At 44.4% G+C, this 15,229-nt stretch overlaps 1 protein-coding gene across 3 annotated transcripts in view; it reads right to left on the bottom strand.

Annotated features, from left to right (window-relative positions):
- Nucleotides 1-15,229, bottom strand: part of LOC119180122 (monocarboxylate transporter 12) — a 57,893-nt gene that overhangs the window by 13,619 nt on the left and 29,045 nt on the right. For all 3 annotated transcript variants that reach the window (XM_037431264.2, XM_075869477.1, XM_075869479.1), the window contains exons 2-4: nucleotides 11,759-13,309; nucleotides 2,174-2,401; nucleotides 204-486 (exon numbers count right to left, since the gene is read on the bottom strand). In XM_037431264.2, the coding sequence (XP_037287161.2) occupies nucleotides 204-486; nucleotides 2,174-2,401; nucleotides 11,759-12,970 (1,723 nt within the window). In that variant the 5' untranslated portion in view covers nucleotides 12,971-13,309. The remainder of the gene's footprint in view (nucleotides 1-203; nucleotides 487-2,173; nucleotides 2,402-11,758; nucleotides 13,310-15,229) is intronic.

The raw sequence follows: 15,229 nt of genomic DNA, 5'->3' as shown, positions 1-15,229 counted from the left end.
GCTAGCAACCCGTGTCGTGTCTGAAAAATGGGTTGAAAGAAGCCTGGGCTTCCCGAGTACATCACTGTTATGTAAGAACACAAGCTACAGTAACGAGTTATTATCAGTGTAAGAAATCGTAATTTCTACGGTAACTGAAGAAGTGCTGGCATTCTATAGTAAGATAAATATGACCAACAGTGCCATCACTGGGCAACACGCACCGGCAATGGGAGGTCCCATGAGACCGGCCACTCCCTGGATGAGCAGGAGGAGGCCATAAGCACCCGTGAAGTTGTCCAGCGAGATGAGGTTGACCAGGATGATTGGCACCAGCGTGTAGTTGGCCGAGATGGCAAAGCCGTACACCGAGCTCAGCAGGGACAGGGCTGTGTAGCTGCTCACCATGGGCAGCACTGCAATAGCCGCTCCACTGATGGCCGTGAGCAGGCTGTAAAGCAGTGTGGGCTCCAGCCACGACTTGTCGCCCAGGTAGCCCACTATCACCTGCGCGGGGATAGCAGACTATAGTGGCGACTCATCAGTAGCCTACTGTCACCTGCACGGAGTACCACGGGATAGTAATGACTCAATGGTACGTTTAGCTGGGATGGTTTAGCTGGGATGGTTGGTTTATGAGTTTTCACGGCTACTCAGATTATCTGAGGAACTGTCGTCGAGGACTTCGGATAAATGCGGGGCAGTTTGTACAGTACTGTTTTATGTAATTACAGGTCATTAGCACCATAGCTAATGCAAACTGAAACAAAGAAAGAAAAAGAGCACGGTATACACTACTATCAACCACGCAGACTCACTTCTTTCCTTTACTCTAACTTTTTTTTTTATTTGTGCAAGGTGACCACACTGTGGTCTGCAGAACAGCACCAGTAAAGTCTTTGTGGAGCGTTGGTGACTGACTGAGCTCCCTGGCAGTTCATCCCAATAAGAAAATAGTGTGAACAATTTTAACATAAGTATCTGTGCAAGCACTATTGTTGACAGACTGTGCAGAAATACTGCACATGAAACAATAGTTCTTGCCCTTCCTTGCCCTGTCTGGACTGCACAGTCTTTTGCAAAAGCTTTAGAGGAGGGTAAGCATGTGCAGTAGACTCTGAATATGTGATTTGGTACTGTACAATCAAAAAGTGGTTGAAATCATGCAAAGAGAGGCCACCTAATTAATAAAAATTATATGAGCAGGCATTCACTCTTTATCACAGTCATATCATCATTTGGACATTTATCCATCAATGTTTGGTCTGTAATGTTTATATGACACCGTATGAAGTTCGACAAGAGAGCATCTTGAAGTCATAAAAAAGGGAGAATTTTCTGCGAACGTTCTGCCAAGGCCTTTCTCATGGAAGTGCTGCCACCGCACCAACAGTAAGAGTTTGTTCACTTTAATATTTTTTGTTAATATTTGTTGTTTAATATTTTTTGTTTGAAATTGAGTATCAAACTAAATTATAAGATCTGTGATAATATCACACTATTAGAACAGAGACAGCAATATTGTGAATAATGCGCACTGTTGGAACTGCTGGTTATTTCTAAGTAAATAAATTAGGTGCACATGCCACATATAGATGGAAACTATGTGCAAGAGAATTAAAAGGGTCATTACCCCCCACCCACCCCTCAAAGCTTGGTCAACAGCTCAGTCAAACCTTGCAGGCCGGTGCAGCAAAAGAGTTTAGAAGCGGAGTGCGTAGCCTGCTCTTGGTCAATACCCGACAAAAATCAAGAGCGGCGTTCAAATCAGATGTGCTTCAATCCACGGGGTAGCACCACATGCTGGCACCGCGCTTCATGGCCTGCTAACGTTACACAGTAGCCACACTTGCACACATGAACGACAACGGGAAAAAGCAATCACACTTCGTCACCCACGCTTAGGACTATCACGTGCAGTGACACAACTTCTTTAACCTGTACCGTCCTGCACTGCGTAGCTTGCAGCGCGCTCACGGGGACGAAAGATTAGAGAGAGATCTTAAAGCAAGTGACAAGTCCCAGCAACTCTGCATGGCCTTGACAGACTTGAGATTTTAAAATTTGGGGGGTGGGCAAAAAATTTATGAAAACAATAAACTTCGATAATGAATCTATTTAATGGTAACTTGGAAACGTGGTTCACAAATCCGTTAACCTGGCCGCTTCCCTTGCTCCGTCGTTGCAAACTCACCACGCCAAAGGTGTTAAGGATGCCAATGAAGGAGATGAGGAAGGACGCCCGGTCCTTGTCGACACCCAGCTGGATGGCGCTGTCGGGCAGGTACATGTAGGGGTTGTCAACGCATGCGTTGAGCAGGAAGTTAGAGATGCACAGCAGCGTGTAGCGGCCGTTGAGGAACAGCCTCACGTCCATGGAGTCGAGCAGCACCTCTTTTAAATCGCTCAGCCACTGGCACGTCTGCGACATTGCAAGGAGCGCAGCGAGTCAGCGAACCGGCGATTTACCAAAATGGGCGATGCATGACAGAACACTCGGTAAGGAATGTGTGAAAATGAGCCCTTACAATCATAGGGTGAACTTGACTTCAATATAGCCATTTGAGCAATTTTACAAAACGATACTTTAATTTTTATTTGTAGAATTTAGAAAATTAACCATAAAATCATTTTGCAAGGAGTTACATAACAAGAAGGCTAACGAGGCAAATGGCCAAAATGATTATTGCTGTTACACGACAATACAAAACAAAAAAACAGTGCATGCACACACAAAAGTGTTCTATGCAGAATATACAGTCGCCGACAGATCTTCCAGACTCCGAAAATTCGGACTTGTTGAATATTTCGGGCTTCACAAATGCACAGCCAAGGTTCCTATTTCACTTATGAATTTTTGCGACCAATGTTACAAATGAATTTCTGTTCCAAAGTTCAATTTTCTAGACTAAATCATTTATTTTGAGCTATGCCACTCAATTTTGAAAGCCGCCATGCTGGATGTTTTGTTCCCTTGGTCGAGTTTGGCTTGCAGTGGCTAGTTGTATGGCCTTCACGGTTGGAAGCGCGCACAATCTTTCAGTTTTGGAGGCCACGTGTGATCTTCCTTGGCTAGCAAAACGGCAAAACTTTTCCTTTTCAGTCAGCCTTATCATGACTAATATGCCAGTAAGTTTTCAATTTCTGGGTGTGTGTCTTTCTGTTCGACGTGGCCATGTTAGTGGTGTGCCAAAGCAGGGCACAGAATTTCAGGCCCCTTTACAGCCGCGTAACAGTATGGCTGTTCATATCCTCTTCATATCACTTCGACCACAGACCATTGCTTCTCGATCATCGTTGTTCATGGTGCTCTGTGGCCAAGCGTGGCCCTTGCGCCATAAAAACCCACACATCACCATCATCGTTTTTGTGCTCACAGTTGCCGCGCGTCAAATGCTTGCTACTGTTCGCGATTGCTCAGTAGCACTGTGGTGGTAATGCTGCTCAACTACTGACGTGGATTCAATCACGGCCACGACGGTAGCGTCTTGATGGTAGCGAAATGCTGGAGGCTCAAGTACTGCGTGGGGTCGGTGCAGCTAAAAGAAGCCCAGACTGTGTGGTTAAATCCCTCAAAACAGGCTTGTTTTGTTTGCTTGGTTCCATGAAGCCACCAACTTTTCCGCTTGGAACGGTTGGCAGCAGCAGTTGCCAACCTTGTTACCGTAGCACAGATATCGCTCATCCCTAAGAACAGCATCAATTGTCGCATTATTGGCGGCTTTCTTCAGGCTTTTCTAACCCAACTAAACTTCATTTTCATGGCTTGACCACTTTTTCGAACTGTTCAATTTTTCCGACTATTTCATGGTGCCCTGTCAGGTCTGAAAAATTCGCCGGCGGTTGGAAAAATCGGTCGAAAGATGTTGATGTGAAGAATACAGCTACAGTGGATTACCATATGTAACAAAGTAAAAAGGGATGAAATTGTTGCTCAGCAAGAATATTGAAACAAAAATGAAAGCAAAAAAAATTTTTTTTAATGTAACGGAGTCTCAGCCCACCTGAACATATGAAGTTTAAGAAATTTCATTGAGCCAATATCACAAAAATACAAAATTGTGCTTTGAAATTAGTGACATCACGTACGGCAATTTCAGCATGAAAGAAATTCGTAGTTTTCATATCATATATCCGGGCATTTCGTAGCACGACTTCTCCAGAGAGGTTTTCGCTTCGGTGGCTACACAACAAAGCACTTGCCTCACGGCCCTTGGACGCAAGGGTATGAACGAGTGAGGCTTTTGTGCTAATGCCATACATGTCCACCATCGTTTTCTATTATCCCCAACTTTTGTCATCTATTCACACCCCCCACACCTTTCACGGCATGGTCATGATTTTATTACTTGTATGTTTTTACCCACCTTACCGCGAGGAATTTTATGGCCCTTATAGAGCTGCTTATCACAATCATTGTCCATATCTTTAGTAAAATGAACTGGCACTCTTTGGCCGTGAAATGGCCCTTGCGCCACAAAACATCACACATCATCAATTTCAGCACGAAATTTAAGAACGATAGTTTGGCCAGAATTTCGGTCTTCTATAAATAATAATATGATGGTGAATTTAATCTTAGAGTTCTCAACAGTCCGAATCGTCAGCCTAAACCGATTCATTATTTTACTTTTGTGTTCCTTCAATCATAGGCATGTACACGGGGGGGGGGGGGGCTACCTTTTCTAGATAGATATGTGGGGTTTAACGTCCCAAAACCACCATATGATTATGAGAGACGCCGTAGTGGAGGGCTCCGGAAATTTCGACCACCTGGGGTTCTTTAACGTGCACCGAAATCTGAGCACACGGGCCTACAACATTTCCGCCTCCATCGGAAATGCAGCCGCCGCTGGCTACCTTTTCTAGTCACCTAATAAGGGGGGGAGGGCACAACGTCAGCCCCACACATAACAGGGAGGAGGGGGCACTGCGATTCATGGGGGGGGGGGGGGGGGGCACAAAGCCGGCCTCCATACATTGACATGATAGGAATTGGGGGAGTGCTCTGACATACTTTTGCCTCTCCTGAAGGGAAGGTCCCCACACACCTATGCCTACAAAGATTTGCAACGAACCCTGCCCTCTGTGAGCTTGTTCCATTTTATGCATGTAAATTTCTCAATGTCCTCATGCCGCCAAACCATTCCTTCTTCTCATGCCTGCTTCCCATTTCTTGCAATACAATCTCGTGCTATAGCTGATCATTGGTTACCTGCCTTCATGCCATGAAGTGAACAATAGTAAATTCTAAACCAGTGCAGTCTCAAATGGCTACAAGGATCTTCACGTTATCGAATGCTAAAAACTACTAAAAGAACTACTAAAATCGCACGGTCTTGAAATAACCAACCAAGCCCAGATCTTTACGTAACTTCACCAACGAGAAAAATTATTCTCTGTACATATTCCTGTCACAAATGATCCCATGATCCCACACTCAGTTCTCCGAGAACCACAGCATGGCGCTACGAACCAAAAACGCTTATCATTGCAAGTTAATCATTAAATACTAACAATCCGTAAAACTATCATCTGGTGAATATTGCAGGCACTACGAGAAACTGCCAAGAAATAGGGAAAGATAACGTGCCCTGCCTGGATGGCCATGCCTATCAACCACTCCAGACGCAATCGCCACAATGGTGGGCAGCTAAAAAAAAAAAATGAGGGCTGCTGCAGCTACTTCACTGGACTGAGTACTTCTGCAATAGCACAAAAATACCAACATTGTTTGTTTTTTGCTGAAAAGGCTTCAAAGAAACTTGTTTTCTGTAATGCTTGTTTGCACTGCCCTTTGGAACATGAATGTGCGTAACAGCAGAAGTGCATATAATATTAGATATAACTTCACACTTTAGGGCCTTGACACAATTTGGGCAGACTTTTCAAACCTAATGTGGGTACTCCCAAACAAGTGAGATGATATATATGATAAAGGTTGCTTAAGTGAATTCATTTAACTGACATGAATGTCTCTGATCTCTGTATAACGCTAACATAGCCGAATTTCTCTAAAGCCCAAATACACTTCCAATTTACTGCACCCTAATACCTTGTAGTCAAAGATCAGAGTAGTACACCAGTGCCACTTGCGCCACAAAACACTAATATATCGAGCAATCACTGGCATGTAGATTTTCATTTGATGTTGTCACTCAAGGCAAATGATTACCTTAAACCACGGTGTAAGAATAGTTTAGGTGAGAGAACGGCGCATACTGGAGGCTTCATGGAGAGAGGCGCATGCCGTTCTGGTTAGGAAACCTCTCCAGAGAGGGCGCGCTAAAATCGCTACTCACCGCCGCTGCTTGCTAATGCTCTCCCGCCGCATTCTTGCTGTTCCTTCACTCCACGCTGGACATGTTGTTGCTTGTTTTTCTGAACGTGCTCGCGTAAGTTGGCACTTCGACATCCTTCGTTGTTTAGTGTGCTAGTGTGCTTCGCGACGAGGAAGTGCTTTGTACCCTACTGCAACACAGGGTATAGGCCGTGCAAAGAAAAGTTTTCCCTTTTTATGCCACTACAAGATCAAGCCAGGCTTGAAGCATGGAAGTGGGCGATCCCTCGCAAGGATCGTCTGCTTCAACGGACAGACCGTGTGTGCGAAAAACATTTCGCCCCGCATTTTATTTGAAAGCGTGGTCTGCAGAAATTAATGGCCACGTTCTGATGCTTGGAAGCAGAAGAGCAAGACTTTCAAGGGACGCTGTGCCATCTATTTTCGACGGAGTGCCTAGTTACTTGTCTAAGAAGATAAGGAGCCATCGAAAACAGTCGAGGCGGCATGCTTGCCGTGCAGCTTCCTCTGCGAGCAAAGGCAAGACCAGCAGTGGCTTTCAAGTCGAGCAGCAAGCAGCAACAGCCCCAAATTCAGATGCTAAAGTAAACGAAAACAGCCATGTCGTCGTTGCAAGTGACCCTGACATTTCACCTTTCGGTGAAATGTTCTGCGCTGCATCAACTTTGTGCCTTCCGACGCCCTTGTGGGGTGTTCATCACATTGACTTGGAAGGGTATCGTGACCTAATGTTCTACGATGCCTCTCTGCTTTGCGCAAGTGATGGGTCATGTGTGTTTTTCAACAGAAAAACTGTGCATGCGAAATGTGACATGACTGTGCAAGGGCATATATTTGGCAAGCCCATTGATTGTAGCGCAATGGGTGTAAATAATTTTGCTGAAACGGCATCGTAAATTGAACATATCTTGAAAACTGTTGACAGAGTAGATGTCTGTGGTGAAAAACACAGTTGAAAGGACTTTCGTTCTGTGGCCCCTGAGTCTGCTTTCATTGACTGCCAAAGCAAATGGAGGCGTATACGGTGCCAAGTGTTGTTACCGAAGGGAAGCATATGTTGTGCATGCAGCAGTCTCTTCGATACTCTCAGAATTCATGCAAAGCGGCAGGTTGCTCAAGCGGAACAACGGCAACCACTGAAGTGCATCAGGCTGTTTGTGTCGCTTACCAAGAAACACAAAATTGACGCCTTGCATCAAGCAAGTTCCATATTAAAGAAGGCACAAGCACGACTATTGAAGCGTAACCAGCTAATTACTAAAGAACTGGAAGAAGGTAAAGCTGAAATAATAAAACTGCAAGAAGAGGATATCAAAAAGAAACTCCAAGCTTTTGATATTCAACCGATGCAGCTTCTTTTTGTGCAAGAACGTATATCTGCAGCTAAGTGCACTACGAAGAATAACAGGCGCTATGCAGATGACTGGCTACTCCTATGCATCTTGCTTAACATCAGGAGCCCCTCTGCTTACGCATTTTTACGAAGCAGTAACATATTGCCGATGCCATGCACAACCACCATTAGAAGATATATAAACATGGTGGGGCTCAAATGTGGCTTTGATGAGAACTTTTTAAAAGCTCTCAAGATTAAATTGGCAAAGAAGACACCCTTTAAACGCAGAGGGATGCTTATTCTAGATGAGATACAGGTCAGGAAAGAGATGACTGTAAACTCGAAGAACATGACATATGCTGGTCTTGTTGACTATGGAGACCAAGGTGGACAAAGCAATGAACTGGCTGACCATGGTCTAATGTTTGCTTTTGCCCCTTTTGCTGACAGGTATTTACAACCAGTGGCAATATTTGCATCAAAAGGTGCAACTAAGGGTACACTTTTTGCACAGCTGTTGCTTCAGTGCATTGTGCATTTAGAGCAAGCAGGAGTTTATGTTGACAGTGTGGTCTGTGACGGTGCATCTACCAATAGGGCCATGTGGGTGGAAGCAGTTTGGGGTAAGCGGTGCTCTAGGACATGTCGTAAATGTTTTCGAGCATCCCCTAGATCCATCCAGAAAAGCGTATGCTGTGGCAGATAGGTACCTCTCACTTGTTCAAGTGTATTAGAAATCGTCTTTATGATAAGAAAATATTGAAAGTAAATAGGAAAATTGTGAAGTGGTCATGCTATGCTGCACTTTTTCTTGCCGACACGAAAAACGCAGCAGAGCTTAAGGTTGACTTACTCGCATGTTGATCCCTCACATATGCTCAAAATGCGAGTGAAGTCGGCCACACAAATTTTTACCAACTCAGTTGCTAAGGGCATTTCTTTCTATGCATGGAGAGGCACACCACGGCTTGAGAATGTGGAATCGACTGGGGAGTTAACCCTCCTAATGAATGATCTTTTTGATGCCCTCAATCGTCGCTTTGCTGCAGAAGGCCTCACCCTTGAATGCAAAGGCTTCCATGTTCTAAAGTCAGCATCTAGGTGGCTTGATAGCTGAGAGCAGGAAGTAGTGAGGGGTGACATTCACAAAGATCTTTTTTTAACTCAGTCTACTGCTGAAGGCCTGCGTGTCACACTTAAGTCTGTTCAGGAACTGTCAGCATTTCTTCTGAAAGAGTGCGAGTTCAAGTATGTTCTCTCAGCCAAAATGAACCAGGATCCGTTGGAATGCTTTTTTAGTATTATAAGACAAGCAGGTGGCCAAAATGAGCATCCAACATTTCCGACATTTTTGCAGCTTTACCGCATGCTTTCCTTGTATTCTTTGCTCAAGCCACCAAAGTTTGGCAACTATGTAGTTTCTGAGAAAAACCAATCTGTTTTTCTCAACCTGAATGACTTCAGAGAGGTGTTCCAATCTGCACCTTTCCTGCGCACTGATAACATGCACGACCTCAAGGAGAAACTAGATGGCCTTATCAGTGAGGAAATGTGGGAGTGCGATGAAGTGCTTCAGCATGATTATTCTGATGCTGCCGTTGTGGACTGCATTGTATATTATGTCACTGGATTTGTGTCACGAAAGCTTGCCACTCAAACTTTCTGTACAATATGTAAGAAGGCCCTGGTTGGGCAGAGAGGCATTTTAAGCTACCAGAAGCAGACTTAGTAAATTGCAAAACCAGAGGGGGGCTCACGCATCCGAATGTGCATCTATTTCTTCTGTTTAAAAAGGCTGAGGAGCACTTTGCAGAACATGCTGGTGAGAGAGATGTATATGATCACACGACAGATGCAGTGATAGAAAGTTTCAACTTCACATTTCCATGTGCTGCTCACAAAGAAGTTCTTGCCAGCTATTGCACTATTATGTGTGCCTACGCATACGGCAATAGTGCTGGCAGCTAAAAAATAAGCATGTAAAAAAGAACCAAGACTTGCGCAAATGGTCAAAACTAGTATAATTGATTTAGGAGAAGAGAAACGTGTATGTTTAATATCTGTACAATAGTGCTTGTGTGTACTGTGATCATGGTGTACAGTGATGTACCCTTTGTTTTGTGTTTGTATGTAAAGTGTTTCATTTATAAATGCACTGCTGCTCCAATCCAAATAAATGAAATTTAGGATTGTCACCCACGCAAATGTGTGTGTCCATGTCATGAAGTATAGGAAGTCATAACGAATACTAAGATGTATATACATGAGAAGTTACACAAAGCAAAAGTGTTGAATGGGATATCACAAATCATTAGCCGCTTTTTTAGCCACGATGTGGCTAGCGTTATATGAGGGTTACTTAGATATCTTATATATATGAGGATTACTCTAGATATCTTGCGTGTTTACTGCCAACGCTAATTTAATAACATAATAAGGCCCTCGTGAGCGGCGGAAAATAAACTCGGCATGTACTCTTGACCGCCTACGACTGTGACGAAGGTGTAAATATTGCGTAGATTTCCTGCCGTAATAGGCGCTTTCAGAGAAACTTCCCGTCACCCCGGCAAATATCGGCCAGACAACTGGGACATTGCCACAGACGTGCTACTTCCCCTTTGCTACATAAACCTGAATGCTGCATGCTTAATGAATTCAATCATACGTTATTATAAGGCAGAAAGGTCAAAGAACATAATTTATTAAACAATCTGCTTCATAAAAGCTACATTCGGTGCCATAGCTAGGCCAAACTGGCTTCTTACTTACCGAGCTTGAGCTAGGGTGGCTCCGAGCTCTACTGGCTCTGCTGCGCCGGCGGGGCATTAGTTGCTAGCGCCATCTGCTGACGGGTCCGAGAAGCAAAGCTTTGTCGCAAAGCGAAGAGTGGTGGCGTTCTCTCACCTAAACTATTTTTACAACGTGCCTTAAACAAACAAAATGCTCCAAAGCTGTGCTTAGAGATGAATAAACGTGCATTAAGGTGTGAGAAAGACTGATCAGTGATCCGCAACAGGTCGCTGTCTATTGATTGCAATGACAGGGCCACTGAAAAGGATTAGCAGATAAGCTTAGGGAATGTCATAATCTGTAGTAAAACTGGAACTGTCTAAAGCGCTAGCAGAAAATGCCAGCAGAAATTTAGAAACACTGAACCAAACTGAAGGAAAAGTTCTTATCAGCCAGCAATGCCACAAAATTCACTCAGTGTAGTGACTCAAACAGCTTGAAAAAAAAAAAAAGAAAAGAACCAAGAAGCCGCCCTATAATTGCTCTTTATTGTACTTATATATCAAACTTGCTATACAAATGGGGCCAAAGAAGCATAAAAATTGTCACTTGAAGAATCACACGAAGCCTTTTTGTTTTGGTCAACTTCTCTTTCAGGCTTGGAAAAAAAAAAAAAAAAACTCTTACAGCATGTTAAACCAATGCAAAGCTAGATTGGGAACTTTTAAGACTGGCCTACAACCTTCTCAATGATACCTTTGCTCTAGTTATAACTTTTGAGTTGACTAATTACGGTGGCCTAGTTATGCAACTAGGCAAAATACAAATAATCTTGCCTCTTCTAAAAATGACAAACAAGACTGTATTGTTTCCGTCAAGCTACGTGGCACTTGGAAATTGTGGCACGAATTACAAACCACAGTTGGTATAACATCAAGGCATCAATAAGAATGCAGCTAGTCACCAGCCTTGATGAAAAGCAAATATTAAGTTGCTCGTTTATGACATTGATAGCATCAACGGAATAGGGTGCAATATAAACTATGCGCTGACTATAATGAAGAATGTAGAAGAACAAAGCTTAAACATAGAAGCATCTGAGAAGGCATAGACAATATTGAGGCAGTGGGAAGACAGATTCATAGCAGTGCCAAAAATGTGCGGGAACTCAACCATGTGGGTTAGTGGTCTACGTTATGTAAGTTACATATAAGAGGGTCAATTAATCATTACTTTTGATACCACAAATCCTTTCAATTTGCTACAGAATTATATAAGAGTGAACTAGTTGCCGTTTCAACAGTAGTAAGCTCAAAGCAATAACAAAAAGACAAGGTTGACAAGGTGGCCACAGGTGTGCCTTGAGGGCCAAAAAAGGAGACACTACGTGAAAACATGAATGCGATGCTCACCTTGTCCTCTCCGCTGATGGTCAACATGCTGTTGCGGTATATGTCGGGGCAGCTGGAAGCTCGCAGCCGGTAGCGGCGTATGTTGAGCATCGCACCGCGGTATGTGAGGCTGCCCCGCTGAAGCCGCATGTTGCGCAGGCACGCCGAGTCGGCCCGCTGCTGCAGACGGCGCTCGCCCCAGCCGTTAGGCACGTCACGGCCCCCCACTGCCGCGGGGCCGGCGGCAGCGCTGGATTTCGATGCCGGAAGCACAAAGTTGGGCGGCATGCTCTTGATTGTCGAACTGGGGTCGATGGTGTTCCAGATGTTGGGGTACTGTTCCAGAAGCGTGTTCAGGTGGCCCTTCTCTTTGTTGTAGTTTTCAGAGAGCACGTCCAGGGGCGCACCACGCTGGTCTGTGATGTATGTCGGAAGCTGAATGAGCGAGCTGCAAAGCCTCTGGTCGCTCCCCCCGGCAGATGGCAAGGTCCTCTTCTCATGGGTGTCCTCAACGTTTTCGTCCTCCTCGTCGTCGCCAAAGAGATCAAGGTCTCGCATCAGGGCACCAGAAATGACCATGTTGAGAAAGAAGCCAGCCAGAATGAGCAGCGTTCCCTGCCAGGCAAACGTTTCCAGCAGGCGGATGGTCAGCGGAGCAAATACAAACGTCCCAATGCCCGTGCCGCAGACGGCCAGTCCCGTGGCCAAAGACCGTCGCCTCTCGAAGTAGTAGGCAACGCTCACAATGGACGTCACGTAGCAGAGGGCTAGGCCGAAGCCAGACACGCTGAATGTGAGGAAAAGAAACTCGAGAGATGTGCCAATGTAGGAGGCCACAAAGCCACCGGCAGCCAGAAGCGAGCCCACGATGCAGACACGCCGGCAACCGTATCGGTCCGTCAGCGACGACGCAATGGGGCCCGTGAGAAGCGGCATGCTCAGGTAAAGAGAGCCGACCCATGCTGTCTTGCCCTTGCTCTGCTCGAAGTAGTCAATGAGGTCGACAAAGAGGATGCCAAAGGACATAGAGACGCCGTCGGCGATCAGGTTGATCATGAAGGATGCAAACACGACCACCCAGCCCCAGCCACCGTCGGGCGGCGTGGCTCGGCGGCAGCGACCATCGCTCGTCGACGAGGAGGATGAGGAAGATGAAGACTGCACCGAACACCGCTGGCCTAGCAGCTGCTGACCAGAAGGCACCTGAGACTTGGACTCTTCGTCCACAGACATGCTGGTGCAACACACGGGGACAACAAGAGTGTTGTTACAATGGGGGACACGGGTGTCAGGTGGGTTTTGCACTCACTACCCAGGGTGGTCTCTGCACTACACTGGGAGGGTTCGAGTTTGGGTTGCGTGCACGGGGCGGATGATGAGGAGGTGACTAGTGTGTGCTCTAGGTTCTTGCTGCTGTAGATTTCAGGCACTGATATACCGAGCTGCTGCAAGAGGACCAGTTTTGCCATGGGGCGTTGCAGAGCGTATGACTTGTTACTCAGGCGTAGGTGGTTGGCCGTCCTGACGTGCTGCTCCGGCAGTCTCTCTGATCTGCCACTGATCCCATCAAATCTGCACGAGAGATGCTCAACACTCAATACAGAATCTTGCATATTGCACCAATTTAGCAAGCTGGTCACGTCGTTTTACCTCCCGTCACACTTTCTGATAGAAGACAGCAGAAAATGGGGGCCGCAAGTCGATTGTGGTCAATGATCAAATTGCAAAGAATATTGTACAAGCACAATGCTAGAAGCTAGTCAGAAAAGAGCTTCCGTGAAGGGTTAAAAAGTGCTTAAAGAAACAGGAAATTCGGGTTTGTGTGTTTACGCGTGTGTTTATATGTTAGCAGAACTTGCAAAGGTTCAATAGAAATGTTCTATGACTTGAGACCAACTCGAATTGCTACAACAGGGGGAAAATTACTTGTGTTTGTTAAGATATCGTGGCATTAGATTCCACTGAACTAAAAACATCATCCCCTTCTTCACATATCTCCTGCTTCCGTGTGTGTTTAGCCCGAAAGAGGCTTTCAACATATAAGCAATTTTTTTTTGTTCCGCCATATTCTCTCTTTTAATACAAGTCATTTACTGCATTTTATTGCCATTTAGGAGTGCTGCACAGTATATTACTTGCGATAATCTTGCTCTTCCTGGTATTACTGGCTCATACTTATTTTCTAATCTATACTGTGGCTTACCAGATGGCAATGCCCGATACACCCATTATTTTGTTTCTTGTCGCTAACTTTAATGCCCCCAGTTTTGTACTTAATTTCCGATTTCAGTTTCATGTTATCTTTAAGCTTTCAACAAACTTTTTAAAGGTTTCAAAATAACTTTTACTTCCTGTCATCTCTTTATTTTCAAAAGATAAATACTGGCTATGCTTAGATACCTTGTGTTTGGTGCAGCTTAGCCTGAGTCACTCTTGCACCAATAAACCCAAACAAACTAACTAACTACCACAAGATAAACATTAACGTGGGAACCTCAAATTTTTTCAACATCCCATGATAACAACACTAAAGGGGAAAAGGGGATAGCGTTTCAGTCTTTTTTAAAGTGTTGTTTGTAAAGAGTGTGCACACTTTTCGTGCTACAAAATTACAAACTTTAACAATGATTAAATGTTTTGAAGGACACAATCAATCACCAGCCAAATCAGGATATAAGCCCTAAATAGCAATCGGAATGAATTTTTTTCATTTATGCCAAGTTTGTGAAAAACTCATTATTGGACACTTCGCACAACAAAGCCACAAAAACTGGCATAGTCGTGGCAAGTGGGACATGTCAAGAAACTCCTTGCACACCATACACACATGCAAAAACGGTGCCTAAGGCAGACAGGCCAGGAGTGAAACAAATTCAATATAGCTTTCGTCATTCTGTATGCAAAGAAACCATCAGATTTAGCTGTTTGCCGAAAATGCACATTATGCTAGAGCACTAAAAATAAGTAATGGCTTCATTAACCAATAAAATCACTGACTGTGCATGCTTGAGAATTTATGCAATTCAAGCACATGCTCTCTCTCTTCCTTATCATAGGCAAAATGCTAGCTGAACTTCAGCTAACTTCACCTATACACAAGTCTTATAACCAATGAACTGAAGCGACATATACAGGTGCCAGTGAGACAAAAGAATAGGGCTGACATTTTTATGCAGCCAAGAGCATAGCGCGAAAGAAACTGCATGAACTTAAAAGGCTTTTTTTGTTTTGACATACTTTCTTTTATGTACAAAAAATATTGCACAGACTCCCAACACAACTGATTATGAGCTCATTGGTCACCTTTAACACACAGTGTCCCTAATCAATGCATCAATTGGTAATGTAGTTAAGAAGCAAATGTGTCAAACATAGCAATCTGAAAGCTTACTGGCCCCACTTTCTTTAATTAATGCTTTAAAACACACTATCTGTTTATTTAAGAATACTACAGGCCTTAGAGGGCCCAGACATTGAGAGAAATATATGTGC

This window comes from Rhipicephalus microplus, chromosome 7, assembly GCF_043290135.1.
Source record: "Rhipicephalus microplus isolate Deutch F79 chromosome 7, USDA_Rmic, whole genome shotgun sequence".
NCBI lineage: Eukaryota > Metazoa > Arthropoda > Arachnida > Ixodida > Ixodidae > Rhipicephalus > Rhipicephalus microplus.
Note: the sequence above shows the minus strand (reverse complement) of the source record. Positions and strands in the feature narration are given on the sequence as shown.